Source organism: Filicampus tigris, chromosome 1, assembly GCF_054856515.1.
Source record: "Filicampus tigris isolate MCC_2025a chromosome 1, RoL_Ftig_1.0, whole genome shotgun sequence".
Lineage (NCBI taxonomy): Eukaryota > Metazoa > Chordata > Actinopteri > Syngnathiformes > Syngnathidae > Filicampus > Filicampus tigris.
The window spans coordinates 30101253-30125674 of record NC_141217.1 but is presented as its reverse complement, the minus strand read 5'-3'; the positions used below and the strand labels follow the sequence as shown (position 1 = coordinate 30125674).

Here is a 24422-nt window from a genome sequence, read left to right as displayed (position 1 = left end):
CAGACACTGCGGCCGGGCCGGATGTGCCCCCCAGGCCGTACTTGGCCACGGCCTATAGTTTACAGTTACGCCTGCTCAGATCACGTCTAAATATTGGCACAGCTGGTCTAACGCGATTCGGGCAGAATTGATGGGGGCACATGGCAGACAGATTCTGAGCTCCGCAGATATGTATGTGGCTGTCAGACGGTTTTCATTCTTAAATATATGTATAAACAGCGGGTACGGTATCAAACCCTCTGAATGATTGTAGAAATCACTTCATATAACACATCATTATTGTATTTTTGTAATTATCCCACTGGCTGGCGCAGTGGTTGGGGGGGGTGGGGGGCACATGAACGGTCCGGGGTTAGGGGTGGGCACACATTGTCAGTTGCCACACCATGGCCAGAGCAGTGACAATGCTCCAGGCCCACACGAATTGCTGCGTTTACGCATTGCCCTCTTCCACACAGAGTCGTGTCTCGATATAATATCCCAGATAGAATCCAATTTTCATCAATTCCTGTAAAAGTACAACACTGTATGCCAAATTGGAAGTTGTCTTCTTTAATTCCCCAATACAAAGTCCCACATAAAAAAATGCGTGGGTGAAAATCACCCGACGTTAGCGTTCTAGGGTTAAAGGGAATGAGAGGACGCACTATGATTGACGGCAACCTTTGTTCACACCCACTGCGGCAAATACCTCCCCCTTGTAGATATGCCTGGTTGCCCTTGTCTGCAAAATTAACAATAACCTGTTTGACACACCTCCATGTTGATTTACACCGCACACCTATGCCGTTGATGAAAATACAGCCCTGAGCTGTGTTTATTTTGTTGTTGGTTTAATTGAGTTTGGATGGTTAGTTTTTGACATTCAAATTCCAATTGCATAAAATACTCAAAAGTCAGAGTGAGAGGAATTTGGCTGCTCAAGGCTGAACTCGGCAGGGACAAACTGATCTGACACGGCTGCTGGAACTTGGAAGGAGTCTCAGCAGTGGGGGATGAACACGGGGTGAGACAGAAAAGTGCAAAGGCGGGAGTCGAGGAGTACGAGAGTCGACTTTCCCTCCGCTCGCCGGGTCTCATCTCCTCTGCATGACAGCGCCGCTCGCTCGGCTTTCTAGCGTGGCCTGTTTGGCGTGGGGGACGAGGCGGTGACATTTGCAACAGTTTACATAAACGCTGCGGTGATTAATAGCACTTATTCATACATCAGTCTGAGCAGCTCAGTGAAAACTCACTCACACGTGCACTGAAAGAACTGGGCTATGCTGTGGCACTTGGATTGTATAAAAGATAACAAACTCATTTATTACATGTTCATAAATTGACAGACATCACAACATACTTGCACGGTCGCTGTGAGTGCTTGTCACACAGTTGCTAGGTACCACAAGGAAAGGCTACAAAAAAAACAAACATGCGTTCACATACAAGAGGGGTCAATGCAGCAACAGATTAAAGCCATATTCTGTCGTTTGAATGATTTCCGGTAAGAGAAAACAAAGCACAGGAGAGTGCTGAAGCTCATTATAGTTATCTTTTATTTCTGGACTTTTTTTCTTTTTTTTCTTTTTTTTTTTTTTTTGCTAACATCAAATAGAACAAACATACATTGGCACATGCAAAGTCAACACTTTGTGGTGCTTCTCATTACCATCCAAATGCCATTGAACACAGACTGCTTATCTATTTTAGTACTCCAAACATGAAAATAGTCTCAAATATTTACAAAAAAAATATACGTACAATGCCCATCACTCAAATATAATCATCATGTGCGTTAGTTTTTTTTTTTCTTCATTTTTTAAATTGATTTGTGTAAAACAAAATACTGTATGTGGCAGAGCTCGCTGTTCAAGGTTCAATTTGATGTACTTGGAGCAAATAGAGGCACAGAAGAAAATCACTTAGAAACAATACAGAAGAGAACTCAGATAATGGGAACCCCAAGAGAATATGGCTTTAATGACATTGTAAAAGAAAGTATCTCGAAAGCAGATCCACTGTCCTTTATGCCCTCGTCCGCGGCGACCCCTTTTAGTGGTCTGCTTGTTTTCGGCCAGGGTCTGCCCGGTCAAAACCTCCACACGATGCAGTCACAGCAGCCCACAGCACTGCTTAGTCTCAATCAAGTCTGGATGGAGGTGGGATGCGGTCCGCCATCCTGTGTGAGTGGGCGGCTGCTGCAGGACAAGCTGAGACACTCGCAAGCCTCTCCTGGTTCCTCTGGAGCTTCCTTTTTTCTTTTCAATCACAAATGACAGACAAGCAGCATTCATTCTCCAGCGCATCAGATCCTGAGGTTGTTGTAATTCACGTACGTCTTCTTGGTGGCTTGACCTACACAAGGAGACAAAGAAGAAGGTCGTGGGAAAGTCTACAGTCTTACTATTGCGATATAATGTGATTATTTTTTTCAAGGTCATCTTTCAATGTATTTTTTTTAACAAACACGAGCAATAAATGAATGTACTCATTTATCAACAGAAGCGGAGAGGTAGAATGTCCACAATAACATTCATATAGCCTAAATCAATCAAAAATTAATTTGGGTAATTTCCCCAAGACCGTAAACAGAACCGTTAAGGGTGGGGCTTATCGATACTGCAGTTTTAAAAAATCCTGCTGCGGGGCTAGTTTCATACCGGTGCTCGGTACACATCTCTGACAGGGGATGCCCTCGTTTAAATGTTGCTCCACCCACAGTACATTTCATGGAAGTGCGTAACTTGACACAGTTAGTCGATGGGAGAATATGAGCAGCCCAAAAAATGTGTAGCAGTGCACCTTTTCTGACTTAAGAACCCCATAAATATAAATATGCCCATAAATCAGATACTCTTATATATGAAAAATAAAGCCAACCGACCGACAAAAAAGATTTTTTTTTTTTTTTTTTTTTAAATGGAGCCCATGTGATTTCAAAATTGCAATCTACTACATTGCAATGCCGATTTCAATTCAACTAGATGTTCACTCCTAGCCTAAACTAAACCCATCCCGTTTTCTATACTGTACCGCTTAGTCTCAAAAAGGTCATAGGTGAGCTGAAACACATCCTGGACTTTGGGAGAGCGGTGGGCGTGTTACACCCTAAACTGGTCACCAGCCAAAGGCAATACTGTGTTTGGGAGTGTGACATAAGATAACAAGAAAAAAGAAACGAACTAATTAAAAATACAATGCAATAATAAATGTTTTTTTGCAGCACTGAGCACAAGGTGAGACCAGAGAAGAGAACAAGATGTGCATTTTCAACAACCGCCGAAAAAGTGTAACGGGGAGTCAAATTTTTAATCACTCATTTTATTTGTTTCCATGCCTGTCCTTTCAAATATGTTTTTTGTGACTTGACTTTCATCAAATTAAACTCAACTACAAAAACCTTGAGTCTTCAGTCGAGAGTACAAGGGAGAAAAGCAGATGTGCTATCATCCACCGTGCCGACCAAAACAAAACCATCCTTCAAATTTGCAAGACAATATGCGCCTTCTGCTTCGGTATCAAACTGTGTGGTGCATTCTTCTCGCCAGCTGTGAGCAATCACAAGCAATGTGTTCTGGGCCCGCGTATCATTTGCACTCCCCATGCCCCAGTGCGACCTCACTTTCTATTTTCACATGTTAACTAGCAATAAAAAAACAAACACTCCACAAGTGGGCACCGAACAAACGCTATATGTGCTGCGAGTGCGGATCGCCATGGAAACGAGTCGAGCGCTCGCCTCGCCGCCGCAGTGTGCCCTCCTGTGATGTGAAAGCGCCTTTGCGGTTTCAAACGTTCAAGGTGCGCGGCGGATTCCATGTGAGCTCTCGCCGACTCGTCACGACTTGTGCGAGGTGTTCGAGGAGGGGACTTAAGTTTGGAGGCTCAAAGGTGGTGTGGGGAATTCGATTTTTCATGTTGTGGACTGCGCTCAGTCAGTTAGTCGACGAGGCTTTACGTCTCATCCTCCCCGCACAATAGAGAAGGTCGAAGTATTCCGCCTTAATCAGATAGATTCTCGTTGTACTGCTTTAATGTTGCTATGGCAACCAACTCCCCTGGGCTATGCAATTAAAGTCGCACCATTCCTTTACAGCGTTTTGTAGTCTGGGGCTGCAAGTATGATAAATAAAACATCACGTGTAGCACAGAGTTCTGCGAGTAACTATAAGCAGCGTTCAGGAACAGCAGCCAGCCATTTTGAGAGCAAGTGTATGTCAATTTGTGTGTATTTTCTGACTTTAATATTTATAATCTCATACATACTGGATGCATAGCAGCCTATGTTTTGAATATGTTATCCCTATGGATTTTCAGTCATTGAAGAGATTAACATGACCTGAAAAGCATCAAGAATGTTTGGTTGGTTGGCGTGACCGGTCTATGCTTGCCTGGCCCATTTACACATACTGTGGTGTCTTGAGGTATGAATCAAATTTGTTCCCTGACCACACTGTAACTCAAAACACTCAAATCATCTTTCCCCATTGAAATAAATGGAAACACCAATAATCAGTTCCAGTGACCACCTCCCCCGCAAAAATAATCTTTCTTTGTGTGTGTGGTTTTTTTTTATATAAGGAAAACTAGTACTGTATAATTTTGTACTTCAGAAAAACAGAATAATACCATAATTAGATAGAATGTAAAGCATTTAGACAGTTTGTGTATCATGATTTAATGCTGAAATGTAATTCGGTGTGCTGCTCCCTTTGGTGAACCCACCTTGGCCCCTGGCGGGAAGTCCTGAATAATATGGTCATGCAATAATTGTCATGCAGAGGCAAACAAAGAATAGACTTCTTTTTCTATGACTCAGTAAGTTTATGTCATACTAGTGATTTATTGTAGAAGATAAAGAATATATCTGTGAATATTTTTATATTGTGTCTACATGTGTTGTTGCATCATTTGAGTTCAAATAGTTGTTGCTCATAGGGTTGTAAAACAACCACTATCGATGCTAATTAGCAGAGCTGGGCAGTCCGTTCCTGGGTGGTAGACTACGACAGCATTTTCGACGTCGCAATCAAATGGCCGACACACTATGCTAATACTAACAATGTTGCTGTCTTGGTAAAACTCAAGAACTGTAAAAAAAATAAAGCCGCCGAGTGAACAGGACGCTGTTTGGCTGTGTGTGACGTAGTATATCCGATGCCGATTGGCTGCCGCGAGGCGGAATGGCAAAACAGACGACTTGTTTAATATGTGACAAGCGGGGCGAATGGACAGATTTCTGGTGCTTTGGTCCGCGTCCCACCGCTCCAAACGCATCATTCACACGGCCCCGCACGCAACCGCGCCCGCCCGCGCGAGCTACATTGACTCCAATTGAAACGCGCCGCCAGAAGCTCTCCCAACGCAGTTGGTGTGACGTAGCATGAATGCAGCATCAGGCGTTGACTTTTTTTTCCTCCCCCCGCATCAGACGTATTCGTCGTATGACTGCATGCACCGAACCGTGAAGCCCGCACCGAAACGGTTTGGGACGAATACAAAAACTGTTACACCCTTAATAGTGTATATATATATATATATATATATATATATGAAAACATAATTTATGATGATGAAATAACAGTGGGTTCGCTAGCACCTCACTGTGCTGTGTCCTAGCCAGTTCGGTTACATTAATGTTTATGCGCACTGTGCTAGCCGTAAACGGCCCACAATGTGGCACAGCTTTTGCATTGCACTGTGGTATGTGGCGGCTATTTTAGGCAACAGACAAGGAGACCTGAAGCAAGGAGCCAATGAGATTTATGCGGCAAGAGAAAAAACACAAAGTTCTGAGGCTCCCACAGCCACGCCAAGACTGTTCGGAAACAGAAAATAGTGTGTTTTGAGGTTCCGCTGTCCAATATCATGGGTTCTATTTTTCTGAGTAAAAAACACAATTTTTGGGGGACAGACTAGACGGATTAATGGCATTTCCATTCATTTCAATAGGGAACCATAATTTGAGAATATGAGTGATTTGAGTTATGAATGTGGTCATGGAACAAATTACACTTGCATCTCAAGGCACCACTGTATGGCGATTACAGTTTAATTTGAGGACATTGAAGGATGACCATTTCCAAAGGGACCAATCTCGCTTTTTCTGTGAAGCTATTAGCCCCCATCAATACCAGTGCAAATGTGCAGAAGTGCTCATCTTCATAATCCTATAAATCACTCCGAGTCGTCTCCTCTAGGGCTGACAGGCCCTGAAAGCGAGGTATTTGGCGCTCTGATGGTTACAGGCATTGACGGACAGTCTTCGGGGACGGCGGAGCCACAGTTCAGGTTTCGGGCGGTCATGCACATAAATTCGCCATTAATAAATGTCACTTCCACTGCTGCATGAAAAAAAAAAAGGGCATGAGGGAGGCAAGGGTGCGTGATGGAGAGATAAGGCGAGAAGACATTCGTAGAGGTGAAAGGCTCACAGAGCAGATGACATGATGCACTTCTTGGATGGCATCCTGTAGACCAAATGACTCGCTAGGGGACTTTTGATGTTGTGCTGTGACAGATGCTGAGGTTTGGACCACCACACCCCTGTGGAGAATGTCTCGCCCCATCGGCTGCATGCGCAATTCCAACAGTATCTCTTCATGTACCAACTCCCTGAGTGACCGCGTTCACATTCAGGGAAAGCACACGAGCACATTGGGCTCATGACAGATGAGTATGACAACTGTTGGCTGTTTGGAGACATTCCAGGGAATAGCTGTCATCCCGTAAACATCATTCAGGGCTTTTGAGGAGCTGGTGCACCTGTGGGCGCCGTGATGGCTCCGTGTGATTAGGAGCGTTGCGGGAGAGGAGGCGTTTGGCCCATTGATGTGTGATTTGCATGAGCCGTCAATCATCACCATCTTCCCCCAATGAGGAGAGATGCATTTGGTGTGTTTCCAATGACCGACGTACACTTGACTGTGTTTTTTCTTTTTCTATGTGTAAGTTTTGGGACATCTGCGGTGAGATTTCCAATGCCGCTAGTCTTTGTCCGGGTCGTGGGTGCGCTGAAGCCTTGGGACTGGTCGGCATGCAGTCAACAGTAGTGCACGTATAGACAAGCATTATCAATAATATTTTTATCTGCTATAAAATATTCAGGATAGTTTATTTTTTGAAAGCTATTATGTATTATATAATTTGATATTTTCCATGTTTCCCGTGTGTTACTCCTGTTCTGTTCTAATAGTACATGGTAATGTTCTCTCTTGCTTGTTCTTATAATTGTTCTGACCGGTTGTTACGTGATGTGCTTTGTCCTTTATTATGTCATATAGGCATAATGTCTTAGCAGTTTATAAACTTGAGTTACTCAGTGACACGTTGTCAGTACGTCAAACCATCTCCAAGGGAGGATACACACTCTCTTCCCGTCTAGCTCTCTGTTCTTACGTTGTATTTTCGTTGATAAATAGTTTTTACACTACAACTTCCATGTCATGTATGCGTATGGGTCCAAATCCCGATCCTCACACGACAATAATATTTACTAGTTTATTTTTTATATTTCTTATAATCTAATTCAGTTTCTTTAGTTCTTCATTAAAAAAATGTTTGTAGCAAATATTTCTATTCCCAGTGTCATCCATGGTTTATTCAGGCCTTGACTCTTCCTAATCACTGTTCTTAATAGGCAATGTCTATCAGAACGTGAAATTATGGTTGACAGAAATGCATGGTATGCAAGATTGTGTCATCGTCATGTGAGTAAACCTCGGACCAATTTTGCTTTTCTAGAACTTTCTTTAAGGCAGTGATGGTGCGTTGAATTCTTGTTCTTGTTTCGGATATATAGATTTGTTTTTCTTTTTTATAAGTATAATTTTGGAAAATTGCAACGACAGGCATGCATGATCACTTATATCATTTATGAGAAGTCCACTTACAATTTTATGATAACATTTATTTGTGAATATGTTATCTATTCATGCGGCTGTATTCTACTATGTTTCATAATTACAGGGAAAAGACAATTACTATGCATTAATTATATTAATGAAGTCAGCTGTTTTTTGGTGTCCTTCTGGGTTTAATAAATCAACATTAAAATCCCCATAAAACATTCACATTATTTATCACTTGAAGGACTGAACATATCAGCTAGTTTCTCAGTGAAAATATCCGAAAGTTATCGTTTTCAAGCTCCTAAACTCCGCTTCCGTGTGGACGGAATGTCACGTCATGTCATCTTTGACACCGCTTAGGGTTGCGGGGAGGTGCTGGAGCCTCTCCCAACTGACGAAGGGTGAAAGGCGGACTATACCCTGAACTGGTCGCCAGAGAGTCGCAGGGCACAGACACAGACACTGAGCGGGAACCGATCCCACGCTGCCCGCACGCAACTCGGGCGTGTGTACCACTTTCACATCTTATTGTAACCCACATAAAGAAACATGAGGAGCTATTCATGAGCTAAAAGCTATTAAAATGCATGAATAATTTAAACGGTTAAAATCTAACATTTTGATAAATAAATAATCAAAATAGTATGATAAAGACAATTTGGCTGTATACAGAATAGTGTACTGTTTCTTTAAGACACTGGCTGGGGTCTTGCATCAGCCACACGTACGGAGCGGAGAGCGGGGAAGAGAAAAAAGAGATAATTACGTCCGAATACATACCGGTAAATACTTTTGGAGACTTGGAAACATTCTACACGGTCGGGGATAAATAAAAGACTTATTTAATCGATCTACAACCGTTTTGGTGAGTTTAAAGTTATCTTACCACAACTTTCTTGTATGCTTCATGTGTGAATGTTAGCTAAATGTTACCATCGTAGCTCGGCGGAAATGATGTGTACTAAGAGCACAATTAATTTCCTCCAAAAATGTGACTTATACTCCAGTGCGACTTATACAGTATATGTTTTTTTTTCTTCTTTATTATGCATTTTATGGCTGGTGCGACTTGTACTCCGGAGCGACTTATATTCCGGAAAATACGATAGACACATTTTATTATTAGGCCACATTAATAATGTGTCGGGCCAAATGTGAGTTTTGACAGCCTTCAGTTAGTCTTTGAAGAAAACCTACAAAAGCATGCAGCGAATATGCAAACCACACAGTAAGGTCAGAGTCAAGATTTAAACCCGAACCTCAAGGTAAATGTACAAAATATTCAATAACTGTGCAACTGTGGAGTTTTTACATAATTATACTATTATAAAACAATTTGGGTGCCAACAGACACCATAAAGAAACTACAGTATGCTGTCCTACTGCATGAATCGCTTTTGTTGCTAGGCAGCACTGTGCCCCTACATTGAGGAAAGGCAGCAACAGGAATTCCAAAAATATACAGATACACAGACAGATACACAGAATTTTTCATTTTATTTATTTAGTGTATATACAAAAAACAAATAGTGTGTGGACTATGAGTTTATCCATACACTTAATTTGATATACAGAATTAGAAAGACGGGGGGAAAAAGGCCATCTGTTCTGGCACTGCCAATTGCTAATCGCTACTGGATACCTGACTGTTAAGCCAACAGGAACTGTAAATAAAACAAATATGGAGTTGTTCCCCCTTCACTCTAGAGCCAGCTATAACTATTTCCAGTTGCTGTTGGACAAAATCCTCGCTGTTCACAAATGACTACTTTCCAAAAATATGCCATCCTGTTTGAGTTACCAAACAGTGCACCTTTAAAGTTGGTATTATAACTTATTTTGCTGTCATAAACTGTTGCGGACCAACACCACACCAACCCCAAATCATGTTTGATCGCTAATTTCATAGGCGGAAAAAAAACCCGCAAATTTAATACGCTGTTGTTGATTAAAATGATATAAGCATGTGGCAGCAGTCACCTCGACCAGACTTTTATAGTACACAAAAGCTATAGTTATAAGTTATATCTTGTTCCCAAACTCCCTTTCAAAATTCTTAGTACCATGGTTGATGCAATAAATGAAACGATGAGTATGGTTGTACGATTATGGAAAAATTGATAATCCCGATTATTTGGATTGATATTGAAATCAAATCCCGATTAAAAGAAACACGATTATTCATTTATTTCTAAACTTTGTATTTATTCAACAATCAAAAACTACCCGCTCTGCCTGTTTTGCATTCTTTGGCCTCTTTGGGGCAGTTTGGGGCGCGCATGGAGGTTCACATATGAAAATAATAATGAGGAAAAAAAGGGCATACGAAGAAAGTCACAATATCATTGAACTTTATTAATGTAATTGTTTCTCACAAATTAAGAAGACTGAATGCCTTGGAAAATTGTTACATTAGCTGTCTACAGTGGTTGTGAGTGAATATCCTTTATTTGAAAGAATACCACTCAATGCTGATTTTCTATTAGCCAATCAATACCATTTCCCATTGACTGCAAGGATTAGCACTGGTACCCTTTCTAAAACAAAGTACACTACGTCTTGTATTTAAATTGTATACACTGTGTGTAATTCTTTTTGTGGTGGTTTCATAGTTTGACAGGAAACTCCAACTGGGGTGTCATTACACAGCTTAAAGCACTCTCAAAGAGGGTAGAATAACATTTGTCACACGCTTACTTGAAGCAACACGGTGCATTCATATTAGGGGTGAGTATTGGCAAGGATGTTGCAATACAATACGTATCACGATACCTGGGTCACGATGCGATATTATCACGATATTGCGGTATCTTGATATTGTGATGTTCTACCCAGTTAATATCAAAATTACATGTAGAGATGAGAAATGAAGTTGCTGTGTATGTTAATCAGAAGATATACATCAGAGGACCAATTGAGTCAAAACTATTTGCTTCAAAACATCCTATTTATTATTTGTGTTTTTGCACATTTTCTCTGAAATGAAAAAAAAAAGAAAATGGATCTTATATTTGACGGCGGAAAATCGCGATATATTGGCAAATCGATTGTTTTCCCCACCCCTAATTCACAGTGCTTTCACGACACAGGAACTTGCAAACAAACGCTAATTAAATGTTTTTCTTCGATAGTAATGTTTTTATGATGAGAAGCCAACAAATTCAATATTTGAATATTAAGTCTGTACATAAATTCACCTTCATGGCTGACCTGTTTGTTCTGCATCTCAGCAATCCATTTTTAACAAAACATGCCTACTTAAATGTATCACAGTGTTTCACTCATTAATGTCTAAAACACACGCAGACTTTCAAGCTTGAAGCTACATAATGTTGCAAGGCTTCCACAGAGTGAGGAATAGGCAGAGTTTTACAACACTTCTGAGACACTTCCAGAGTCCAAGAGACTTTTTTTCTCAAGCTATTTGCAACTCTTGAAATTGGTTGATATTGTATAAATATTTTAAAAAATATATATGAAATTGCCAATATTTGGATATACACGGTATCTGCCTGACAGTGACTATTTTTAAGGTTACTGATCAGAGAGCCTAGCTCACAATCACAGTTTTAGTTCATCCTGGAAATAATTGCTCACAAGTTTTCCACACCAAACGCATCCAGGCACCCTTACTTTGTACACTGCAGCACAATCATACTGGAAAAGGAAAGAGCCTTCCTCAAAGTCCCCCACCATTGGCTACAGTACGACTAATCGACCAACGTGGCTAAGAAGGTTAACAAATGAATAATTAACAAATTAATTCATTAAATGTGTCCCAATGGTGCGTTTCGACCGCAAACAACCCCACACACTAACAGCCGAACCTAAATAATCATTGAGATAATGTTGAGTCAGAGCTTGGTGGTCTGAATAACACTGCTCCACTCTATAGACGGATTATCCCCTTCCATTCCATTGATAGAACGCTCAATTCTTCTTCTTCAAATGTGTCCGTCCCTCCTCCTCCCCCTCCAGCACACTCGGGTTAAAGGTCTTGGAGATAACTGATACCCTGTTCTATAGGCATTAGACATACTTTTTACCCCAGCACACAACCAATTAAATTGGCCAAATGGGATTTCCAAGTGCAAGAAAGGAAGTCTAAAAAAGACAGGGGAAGTAGCAGAAAGACAGATCACTTTACCCTCTAGGGGAAACCATTTAAAAACCTCAATGGCACAGATATAAATGTAGATCCTATGACATTTCCTAGAAGTTCAACAATATAAGCTTTGTCAACGAAAGGAAGATGTACAGTGGCTGTCGGGTTTATCCCAGTGTTTAGCTCATGTATGAAAGGACGCTTCCGCCGTAGCTTTGTGTATAGTTGATATGATGTAAAGGTTACTCACTCATCGGGTCAGCAGCAGGGTTCTCACATAGCTCGGTCTTGGCTTCTCCATTGGGTCTCTCGCTGGGCTTCTGAGACAAGCGCGACGACATGGTAGCGGCTGTCACCACCGCCTTGAAGCTACGTTTCCTCTTCTGTACGTTGAGCTCAGGGTGGAAGATAATGATGTAAACCTTGGGCATGTAGAGCATGCCCAGTGCTACTGAGGCACTGAGGTTCATAGAAATGGTCAGAGTAGTCGTCTGGATGTAGAGCTAGGAGGAAGCACACACAGGTAACAAAAAAGAAAAGAGTTTAAGGACAATGAGTCGTAAATGGGTGTGAATGGCTCTTATGTGTGATGTTCAAATGTCGTTTTTTTTGCCTTGATGAAAACGAAGTTCGATGATGGGTAATCATCACTGCACTGCAGAAATCAAGTGTCTAAATTTAAGAAATAAATACTTGTTTTGAGAGGATTCAGACTAAAAACAAGTGCAATTATCTGCCAGTGCAGGAAGAGAATTACACTTGAAAAGATTTCTTGAAATAAGAAAAATTATCTTGACTTTTGAAAAGAGAGAAATACCTTAAAATAAGAGATGACACACAAATTCCAAGCACTATATGAGGTCAAATAAAGTTGAAACTAGTTTAAAAGTATAGGCTGGATAGCTGATTTTTGCAGTGTCAACATCACTCACAAGGCAAAAACTACCAAGAACAAGTGCTTAACAATTTTGAAACATGATCTCATTGCATGGTCGAACGGTTAGCGCATCCGCCTCACAGTACAGAGATCGAGGATTCGATTCCGGGCTCTCGCCTTCTTGTGTGGAGTTTGCATGTTCTTCCTGTGCCTTTGTGAGTTTTCTATGGGTACTCCGGTTTCCTCCCGCATTCCACGAACATGCATGCTAGGTTAATTGAACATCCTGAATTGTCCCTAGGTGTGATTGTGACTGTGTCTGGTTGTTTGTCTATGTGTGCCTTGCGATTAGCGATTAGCTGCGATTGGATTACATCCGATGCTGCTAGTATGAGACAGACATACAGTCCATAGAGACATAGAGACTTTTTCCTGCCTCAAGTACCCACTTATTTATGTGTACGGCGTCAGGAAGAAGTAGTTAGGCCAACTGTAGCAACAATTGTTCATGCCATGCATGCCAGTACCACGCCCCCAATGTGGTGAGAAGGCGAACTTCAAAATAAACCTTACTTTACCAAATAACATATCAACATTGATGCCTTGGTACGCTTTCATTTTGAAGTTGTTCCCGGCAGTGTACGTGCTGACTTGAATCATCTTCCCGAGTAAAGTTTGGGCCACCGTTGTCAACAACAAAATATCGTCTTGAAATCAAGTTCAGTCACTAAATAAGGACACTAAAAAAATGACTTCATTATGCTGACATTGTATGATATCGTGCCTGTTGCCAACATTTAGTGGTAGCTCCTGTGTAAGCGGCTAGCAGTGATAGCTAAGCAAGTGCCCCAGGCTGCCAAGAGCCGCTGGATTACTTTTCAAAGGCGGTTTAAAGCGACACTGTGTCACATGTCAGTGTTTGTTGATTACGGCAGCCTCCTTTGGACAAAAGCAGTAGTGTTTTGACAAAAGTCAACCACATTTCCCATGCGCGGCAGCGCGTAGTGTCGTGAAATCCTGAGCTCTCGCTGGCCTGAATTACATTTCTATTTCCAGTGGCTGTGTGAAAGATGAATAGCGATGAGGTAATGAATCAAATTTTGTTCAAACAATACTTTTGTTTTTTTGTTTGTTTTGGGGCTTAACTTTTGTTTTTTTGTTTGTTTTTGGGCTTCTGCATGAAACCAGTCATAGCGCGTAGACGTTCGAATCGACTTCCGTCTTTCTAGCGAAAGGAGGATGTGAGTATGCCGTAAAGCAATTCAGGACATTTGTATTTTTTTTGGGGTGTGCCAGGGTTGCTTCCATCCTCCTCAAAGTTGCTTAGTGATGATACAGACCCCCCCAGGGCATGACTAAAATCCAATTCAACTACTTCTAAATCAATGTTTCATGAAAAAAGTGTTGTAAAAAATCTTTATTAAGGTCGATTTACTGGCCAGTGCTGCTTTAATAGACGGAAATGACTGCACATTTTGATGCTAACAGCCTGACACAATCACCGTTCCTACAGATCACTATTTAACAAACAACTAGAATGTCACGATATCCAAATGTCCCGATATGATAATATCACGATATGAATCTCGTGATACCATAATTATGACGCTTGTGACGATGTATACATATAAAAAGCTCAGTTCTTTCACAGCTGCGAATCGATTTTCATCGTTCACCCCAGAAGAGCCGTTCAAAAGAACGACTCGTTGGCGGACGTAACAACACTAACATAAGATCTCACTTGGAGGATGGCATCTACTTCAAACGATTCAGTTGAGCCCCATTTATTATTGTGGTTGTGTTTGCAGTGGTACAGAACTACATTGCATCATATCATCGCTGTAGCTTCAGAATATGACGTGATATCATGGGAAGTATTTTAACATGCTGTTTGAATTAAAACACAGCATTATCTTTGTCAAAATAGACTTTTATGCTGCCCTTGATTGTCAGGGGGTACCTAATGACGTGGCTGTGCTTGTGAAGTTATATGCAGAGCTCAGCATTGTCTATCCGTTGATAATTTCTGGGCGATATTTCCGGCCGACCCATGTGTGCCCAATCCATCCCTCGTCGGCGACAGAGAAAATCATTTCCAAATCACATGCAGGTACCGCACAAGCAGATAGTCCGCCAAATAAAGAAAAAAAATAATAGAAAAACAACAGACTTACACACACACAGCGTGGCGATTGGTGAAATAAAAACAATGTGAGACACGTTATTCCGGTTTGTGGGGCCGAAAGGTACAGAACACTGTTTTCTTTTTTCTTTATTTTGCTGCGTGTCAGGTGTGCGGAACCTGCGTGTGACGTATGGCCGGTAAATCCGTTCTCTACGCCGTTTGGCTGACCTGGACCGACCGGGAGGGCCTGAAATACTGACGAAAGCTCATAGACGGATTAACGCACTGACAAATGCCCACCTCTGGTTGTATGTTGATAATCAGACTTTAATATCAGATGTGCTTGTGTGTGACAAGAGCAATTAATCACTGTGGAATATCATCCAATCAAACCCGCGTCTGCAAAACATGATCCAAGGGTGGTTCAAGGACATCTAAATGTCAACGGAGAGTCACGTGCCATCATCTAAATGTGCTCGCACAGCCTCGTTCCCTCCAGTGTGCTCACTCCCACTCCTGAGATTGATAGACCCGGGTTGAGTCCCTCCAACTCAAGTTTCCCTTCATGTCAGGCGTCTCGTCTCATTCGGCCTCTTCAGCCGGCGCCGTATCACTGTGAAGCATCTGAGCTACAACAATCCATTGCATGTGAATGCGACTGCAATGAATAACTGGCAACGGTCTCTGCATTTTTGACAGCGAGTTCATTTGTCTTCCTGCAGCGCCGCACGCAGTCGCCTGTGAAAGGCTTTCAGCGCGTTCCGTGTTAAGATCATTCAGGGGCCGGCCATTGATGTGAGGCGCGCGCTTACATTTCTCCATGACGTGCCGCCTCACTTATGTAACACCTTTCACATTCTCCTCTTGGAATTGTGATCTTATGCAACCCGCATTGTTTAGTTGTCTATTATTTATGCTCTTAAAGGATGGAGCCTTTGGTTTTATTTGAGGGTTTTAGAGAGAATGACTAGAGGAGGACACACTGCTGTTTCTGAAGGGGCACATCACTAATCCGGTGTTTCCAACCTGTATTGATCCAAGGCATCCATTTTACAGGAGACAAATCGCCCAGCACAACACCAAACAAAAATACTGAAATGAATAAGCGGTATGGATAATGGATGGATGGATGGATGGATGGATGGATGGATGGATGGATGGATGGATGATGATCATGTCGTCTCCATTTACTCACAAATGGACTTACTCAGTATGACATGTGAGCCTGTACAGTTGAACACAATGCTGATATACTTGCAGGAAGTCATTCAAGTTATTATGATGTACTGTATGAATGGCAACACAAGTTTATCAGAACTTTTGCCATCAAATGGAAAAGCATTTAGTTGTCCTGCCTTTCACCGCGCAGGCATGCTTTGATATATGAATGAATCTGACTTACAAGTTTTTTTCAGGATATGAGGCGTCGTTTGGCCAATTTTTATTCTTTTTTTTTTTACTTTGACTTGCGGGCAAAAATCGGAATTCGAGCACTTGTATGGTGGCAGATAACTCAACTCAAATCACTTCACACAAGCAGCAGTTTTACAGATAGTGATCCTGTTTAATGCCGCTCTCAGTAATAAGGTCGCTGTCAACTAGTCATAAAAGCAAATAGTATTACGCGTTGTGTATTTTAAAAGAGCCCCACCACCTTGCCATCCGATAGCTTAATGCCATAGTCTCAGTGTTATAATCCTTTCAGCTAGGGGTCCCCAATTGCCGGTCCACACAGAGAGACATACAGACAAAAAAAAAAGATTTATGTGTGCTGAGCTGTAAATGAAGAGAGTGGAAGAAAGAAATCCCAATTGGCACAAGCATAATACATGACGGAGGAAAAAGAAACAACATCATTCCCTTAGTAGCGACGAGGGAAATCTAACCATAGATGGACTACAAATGGAAATTATATTGCTGCTAAATCTGGTGCTACCATATCTTCATATCTTTTCAGAGGTGGGCATTTTACAAAAAAAAAATCCTGGTCCATTTATCGCCTTCCATCTACAGCCTGGGTACCCTTCCTTCTGTCATCCGTCTATCCACCTTTATGATCAACCGGACCAAATAGTAATTTGAAAAGAAAAGAGGACTGCTGTTAGAAAACACCTGGAATCACTGTTCTTAGAAACCAAAGACCAAATCCGAAATCTTGGGGTGCTAATAGACTCAGACCTGACTTTCACCATATTAAATCAATCAGTAAAACAGCCTTTTGCTGGCTGAAAAACATGTCCAGATTGAAGGGTTGCATGCTCCAAGCAGACCAGGAGAAACCTATCCATGCTTTCATCTCCTGTAGACTTGATTATTGTAACGGTCTTCTTACTGGCCTCCCTCAAAAGAGCATCAAACAGCTGCAGCTTATTCAGAACGCTGTAGCTCGGGTTCTTACCAGAACAAAGAGATCGGAACAAATTACTCCAGTCCTAAAGGACTGGGTCCCAATTAGCTGTAGAATAGATTTTTAAATTCTGCTACTGGTCTATAAATCACTAAATAATTTGGGTCCTGAATACATGAATGAAATGCTGATTGAATATAATCCTAGTAGGGCTCTGAGATCTGCAGCCTTGCGTCAGTTAGTGGACCCCAGAGTTCAAAGTAAACATGGTGAAGCTGCATTTAGCCGTTATGCTGCACACAAATGGAATAAGCTGCCAACAGACGTGAAGTCAGCACCGAGTGTAAATTCTTCTCAATCCGGGTCAAAAATGTTGCTTTTTTTCTCATACCTTTGATTTAGGTCCTGTACACAATTTTAAATCATTTTTTCTTTTATATATTTTAGGAACCCACTTTTATTTCTTTACTTTTGAATGTTTTTAAAGTTTTATGTTAATGTGTTTAAATGTTGCCAAGGCACATTCTGGTAATTTTTGAAGCTATTTTTGTTTTCTCTGCTTTGCTTTTTAATGTTGTTAACTGTTGTGTTTGTAAATGCTTGTAGGTGTTGTCTTTGCTTGTGTAAAACACATTGAGTTGCCTTGTGTATGAAATGTGCTATATAAATCAAGCGGCCTTGCCTCGCCATTATATGTTTTATATTATAATAAAAATACATTACATTTTATTTGTGGGGGGGCGGGCTGGAATATATTAATGGCATTTCCATTTGTTTCAACGGGAAGGGTGATATGATAGACTATTCGTCGCTAGCAAAGATAGATTACCAAAGATATATTTGTAATTATTAAATAATCCTTTTCCGGCAAATCAAATGAAATTGGATAACACCCCACAGTGCTCCCGATGATTTCTCTTGGTACCCTAGCTGGGAATCACGGCACTAATTTGCCGCAATTAAAATCATCACATGTCACTTGCGCTGATGTTCTATCTGCCGCTGGTAGACGGACGACACTGTAATAAACACATTAGCTACCACGCGAAATCTGCAGGGCGGCGGCGAGACGGAATCACAGAGGGAAGGAAATGAAGCAGTGCCATTATTTGCATACACTTCTTGTAAACAGCATGACTAATGGTAATTTCTTGAATAGGACGGCGACCCATTTACATAGCCAGCTACCTTGTTTTTATCTTCTGATCCACACCAATAATTCAGATGCAAGATTATCATGATGCCAATATTGACACACACACACTCTCCATCCCTTCCTGCTTCCCTGTGGGGGAAGGTATGGAGCCTGCACACCATGCATTAATAACCACAAGAGTATCTCATTGATTTCTGAGCATGCTGTTCTACAGAGCTGTACCAATGTGTCATTTTTATGTGAGTTTCTTATGCGATATTAGGGCAACCAATAAAAGCGGTGCGCGCCCATGGCGTAGGATATAATCACCAGAGATTCCCCACCTTGTGTTTCTATGTTTAGTTGTAGCTGGTATCCATAGCAACACTACCCAGTTTGGTGTGCAGCGCAACGCGACTGGAAGAAGCTTTTTAATGAGATTTTGATACCTTCAACGCCGCAACAATGACCCTTTTACAGCTGATTTATTGACCGTGCAGCGGTTTGCTGGCAAGCATTAGGCGCTCGCTCACATTCATCACACCCAAGAAAAACACCAAAGGAGAAAGTGTAGCAATGCGGGCTGTCATCCCTTCACATACAGAAGAGAAAAATGCGGCCAAGCAATTCTCTTAGTGTATCTAATCACCATCGTTTGAGCTTGACCCAATTTCATCGCCCTCTCACCCACCCCTTAAATGTCACAAAACATCCATAATTAATTCCTGTTGCTTTAACATAAATAAATACATGAAGTCAATTTGAACAGCTGCTCTGCAACTCCCTATTTATAGCCGTCGTAATGATTTATTAACGCCCTCATCAGGAATCGAGCGCCCGCTTTTGAACGTTACATCTCAATGACAAGCCTGAATGCAATATCCAGCCACAACAAATGACACGTCTCTGTTTTAGACAAAAAGATGTTGAGTGTATTTCTCATAATTATAGCCACCAGGGATACACTTAGTGCGAAGGCAATTTAGTAGGCTATGGTTGAGTAGCATAGATGCGCACAGTGAAGAAGACTTGATTCAGTAAGTGACAATCAGGATGGCCACACAACGCCTTCAATAATGGATCTGGGGGATTTGGGTTTCCTCTCAACTACCTGCGCGTCTTTTGTTGTCGGGGCTGGCCTACTTTCTAGCCTGGCTCACGCCATGAATAACTCTGTCTGGCTATGTGCTACAAAGCCTGAATCCACTCTGGCTTTACTTCAGGAGAACTCGTCAATGAAGGTCTGCATTTTGGAGGATTCCTGAGAATAAGACACACAGGGTAGAGGATGCATCTTTTCATAGTTGGGTTAAGATATAGCCTACATTTGGTGTAAATCACCATTTTAGCGGAGGCAATTATGACATGGCTTTGAGGAATGTTTAATCAATTTAACATGTGCTTTTATAACAGGGAATGTTTTGGGGTTTATAGAAAATTGAATTGTAACTTGCTCTCTGTTAAAACTAAAAAAAATTAAAAAAAAAAACTAAAACAAAAAACAAAACAAAAAAACTAGTCTTATGCATTTGAGACTTATTGCTGTACCGAACCGTGACCCCCATACCGAGGTACGTACCGAATATATATATATATGATGTGGTATAAGTCCGAAGGTCTGGCGCGCAACTCGCCTGAAATACACAAGCAGAGAGGTAAACAATCAATACAAAACTCACAGGCACAACACTGTGGCACACTTTTGGATCGCGCAGGAAACCGACTGCTTTATTCCTGTGGTGAGTGACATGTATATAATATATATGTTTTATTGACGGTAGCAAGTGACAAGCGGAAATTACGTCTTATTGCGCCACGACGTCTGTGCGTCGCCATTTCAATCGCTTTATTCAAATGCGCGCATACTTCTGTCCACTCACGCATGTAAACTGATTTTTCCAAATGTTTCAGAAATTGGAATTTTGACCTTAACCCGAAGATTGACTGCATGTAAACATAGTCAATGTTAACTTTATATGCAGTTGTGTATTAGAAAAAAAAAGGTAAATTGCAATAGACTTATTGCAAAGGAGAACTGTTTTCCGAGTGTGAAATGATCCCAAACTTTGGACATTCTCTGTCTTTTACTGACTCTTTCCTTTTTGGGTCAAACTAGCTACTCTGCAGTAGCGGGTGGCATGGGAGTGGATTTTCACACCTATCCCATCCCACTCCCACAGAAAAAAAAAATGTCCCGGACCATAGTAAAATAAATAAATAAATAAAGAATTAAATGAAATCCTGTCTCATCCCATCCGGGTGAAAACGACTTCCATCATGTCCTGCTCCCGTTCAGAATGACTCCCACTCCCATTTTGGAGGTCAGCTACATAAACAAACAAACAAAAGCAAAAGCAGTTTGTCGAGGTATGTATGATATGAGAATCTGTGATACAGGGACGCCGCAAAAAGCGGAATATGGCGAAGGACAACTGTACTCACAGGTGTATATTCTTTATCCTCTGCAAAGAATGACTCATTACTGTGGCTTACTAAGAGGTTTTGAATGGGTCCATGTATCAGTATGTCATTATTATAATGCCCCAAGTGAGCAAGGCATGCACACCAGAATAAGCAGCTCAATGTCTATTGAAGTAAAACAAAAATGTGGCAAAAACTGTTTAATTTCATTAGATTCTATCTATGTTATTGATATATTGTTATTAAAAAGTACAATACTCAGGGTGTTACTTTCTTTTTAGTGATTTTAGTAAGCTTCTTTTTATTTCTACACTTTTCTTTTAATTGTCTTTAACTCTCTTGTTTGTAAATGCTTTTAAATGTACTTTTAATTATGTGAATCACATTGAGTTACCTTGTGTATGTCTTGCCTATTCTTCTTATTAAAAAGTCTATTTTTTGCTGAATATTATTAAATGTTAAAGGGGGAGTCAACCCAAACATATTTTTCCCAAGAATATCTTGTAGGCCTACTAGTTGAAACAAGGCATTCTGATAAATATTGCGTTTGTGGAATAAGAGTTAATCCACCCTTTTTAGCCATCACTAGGAGCGGCCATTTTGTCACTTGTTGACTGAAAATGACATCACAGTTGCTCAGGGCTCAGGAAACGACCAATCACAGCTCACCTGTTTTCTGAAACTGAGCTATTATTGGTTATTATCTGAGCCCTGAGCAACTGTGATGTCATTTTCAGTCACCAGAAGTGACAAAATGGCCACCGCTTGAGATGGCTAGATTTAGCTGCTTAACTCATATTTCACAAACGCAATATTAATCAGAATGCCTTGTTTCAACTAGTGGGCCTGCATAGAACATATTCTTGGAAAAAAAACCCAAAAACTTTAATCCTGCTTTTTATGCCTACAGAAAGTATCAGCTGTAGGTTAATGTATGTAAATCATTGGGCATGATTTTTAATGTCTATAATGAGATTATAGATTTAGTTTTGGAAAAAAATCATTTATGTACTGTAAACACATAACGAGATCCGTAAGGGGGTTGTGGTGGGTAGATGGGGGGTGGGGGGTGGCTTTGGGTGTCCTTTGGGATGACATGTCTTGTACATGTAGGAGCATTCCCTCAGACTGCTCTCAGATGTTAAAGGTCGCAATGCATCTCCTCGCGCAAAAGAGGCTTCCACATAGAATTGGCAAGTTTACACCAGCTTTCTTAAGACATTATTTGCTTCACTCAAACTGCGTGTGGCTATTAGCACTGATCTTAGTAAATTAAACTTTATTAATGAGGCACATTTGCATAGAGGTGGGCAATTTCTCCACCAAATATATGCGTATTACCTCATTTAAATACGTGCAACTACCACCGACGCATTCTGCTCGGCAATGTAGTTAGTGACACATTTCACCATCTGCACATGCTTAGTGAATCTGTTTGCTCCATTTGTACCGGTTAGCGCCATGCAAAATCCACACATTCCTTGAGTGATTGAAAATGGCTTGCTCTCTTTGACGATGCAATAATGGTGAAAGGAGCCATATTTTTTGTTCTCATATACATGTATGGTATAAGTTCGTAGGTCTGGCGCGCAACTCGCCTGAAATACATGAGCAGAGAGGTAAATAATCCTCTGCATTTGGAGGTAAAAGGATTCTGCTCAACGGCAGCGATTATGAGTGTTTTGAGTTACGAGCATGGTAACGGCACAAATTAAACCAGTATTGTAAGGCATCATCTCAGTGTGTCTGGTAATTATTTTATGCAGCGGCTCGATGAGGTGCAAAACTAGCTCGGGGAGCGACTCACTGTACAGCCCCAGTTGCATGTCAAGCACTTCAAGAAAAGGTTAAAGCAGGGTCTCCCTATTTTATTTATGGGAGTTCATTTCAGATCAGATGTCAGCAACAATATTAGACGAGGTAGTCGATGTCAAGATGTATTTGTCTCAAGACTGAGTGATGAAGACAAACAGCGAAAGCGGCAACTTTTCCAGCATGCACACATCATGAGTCCTGTCAAACAAATCGATTGGACGGTGTTATCATTTTTCAAGCTCCATTCTGCCTTCCTTTGTATTGAATTGCTAATTACATGTGACACCACTGTCAGTGACTTGCGGGCGAAAACTTGCTTTTAAGCCAGATGAGTGTCTTGTCAGTGATTAGAGTGCTGCGTGTGTCTACGCTCGCATGGCAGCCTTTGACTGTACAGAAGGATGCTTCGTGATTATCCGCTCAAATTTCACTTTGCTTGCATTAAAGCTGAGTTGAGATTTTCACATCTGGGTTGAAAGCTGGAGGCTATTCCCACAGAACAATGGGCTGCACTCATTTAAGAAGAAAATGGCCTGCTCTAATTAATATTTTACTCTAGAATCACGTCCAAGCGACAAGGCAGTCAAATAGAACAAAAGAACACTCCACACTTTTTCCCCTGATTAGTGAGGCCCAATAACAACACACCTAAGTTTCCTGAACAGGAAAATATGAGTGTACCAACTCTGCAAAAAAATAAATAAATACATAATAATAATAATTGAAAAATCTTACTCCATAATATTGTCCTATATAAACACACACAGTAATCCTAAAATTAAATAGAATTAGAAAAGAATTCAACTGTTTTTGTCACACATCAATAGAATAGCCATCGTGTCTGTTTACATGTGTTGCTGCCGTGTTTGTGTTCAATCCTGGCTTGGAAACACTGCTGCGAAAAGATGTTTATGGGTAGTGAGCCGACCATGTGCACAGCGAATGCCCCCACCCACCACTCCTTTTCAAAGCGTTAACTGCAGCTTTTATGACCATAACTCAGAGGGCACATCACAACAGAGCACATCTTGTATAGTAAACAATAGTGCAGTAGGCTCAAAAATATTGCATACGCTGACACAAAACACATGACTTTTATACAGTTTTAAAGTTGTTTAAATTATTTTGGTCAAACACCCATTCTTTCGTTATCCATACCGCTGTTGCTCAGGAGGGTCAAATGAAGACATCTATGAATCTTTTACTTAAAGTGATGACCTCGCTTCATAACGCTCTCACTGCCTTCAAAGATATATAAGCCAAAAAGCCATGTCCATCAATACAGCATAAGACTGCTGTGCAATGTCAGCGTTCCACTTCACTTCATTCTGCCATGCAGGAGTTATGACTCATAAATCCACAAGTTAGTCAATACATTTGAAAAAGTTCCAACTAAAGTATTTCATTGTACAGTTTTTCTATTGCATGTTTTGAAAGCAGCTACATTGACTACGTTTACATGCTGTCAATGTTCGGGTTAAGGTCAAAATTCCAGTTTATGAACCATTGGGAATAAGCCGTTTACATGCAGGAGCAGACAGCTACTCCCGTATACAGTACATGCTAACTGTGATCATTTGGGATAGCCGTATCTGAACGGCGACGCACAGACAACATCATGACGCAAATAGACGTCATTTCCGCTTCTTACTTGAACTGAAAAAAAAAAACCTTAAATAAATATTAGAAATAAAATTTGCTGGGGTGCTGAAGTGGGGCTAGACAGTTTTCTGACGGGGCTATACCCCCTTAACCCCGGTGTGGC

General features: G+C 41.1%; 1 protein-coding gene across 1 annotated transcript in view; it reads right to left on the bottom strand.

Moving 5' to 3' along the window:
• Positions 1-1279: 1279 nt before the first annotated feature.
• Positions 1280-24422, bottom strand: part of grm7 (glutamate metabotropic receptor 7) — a 147595-nt gene continuing 124452 nt past the window's right edge. Inside the window, exons 9-10 of the mRNA XM_086031042.1 lie at positions 12188-12440; positions 1280-2337 (exon numbers count right to left, since the gene is read on the bottom strand). Of these exons, the coding sequence (XP_085887168.1) occupies positions 2288-2337; positions 12188-12440 (303 nt within the window). The 3' untranslated portion in view covers positions 1280-2287. The remainder of the gene's footprint in view (positions 2338-12187; positions 12441-24422) is intronic.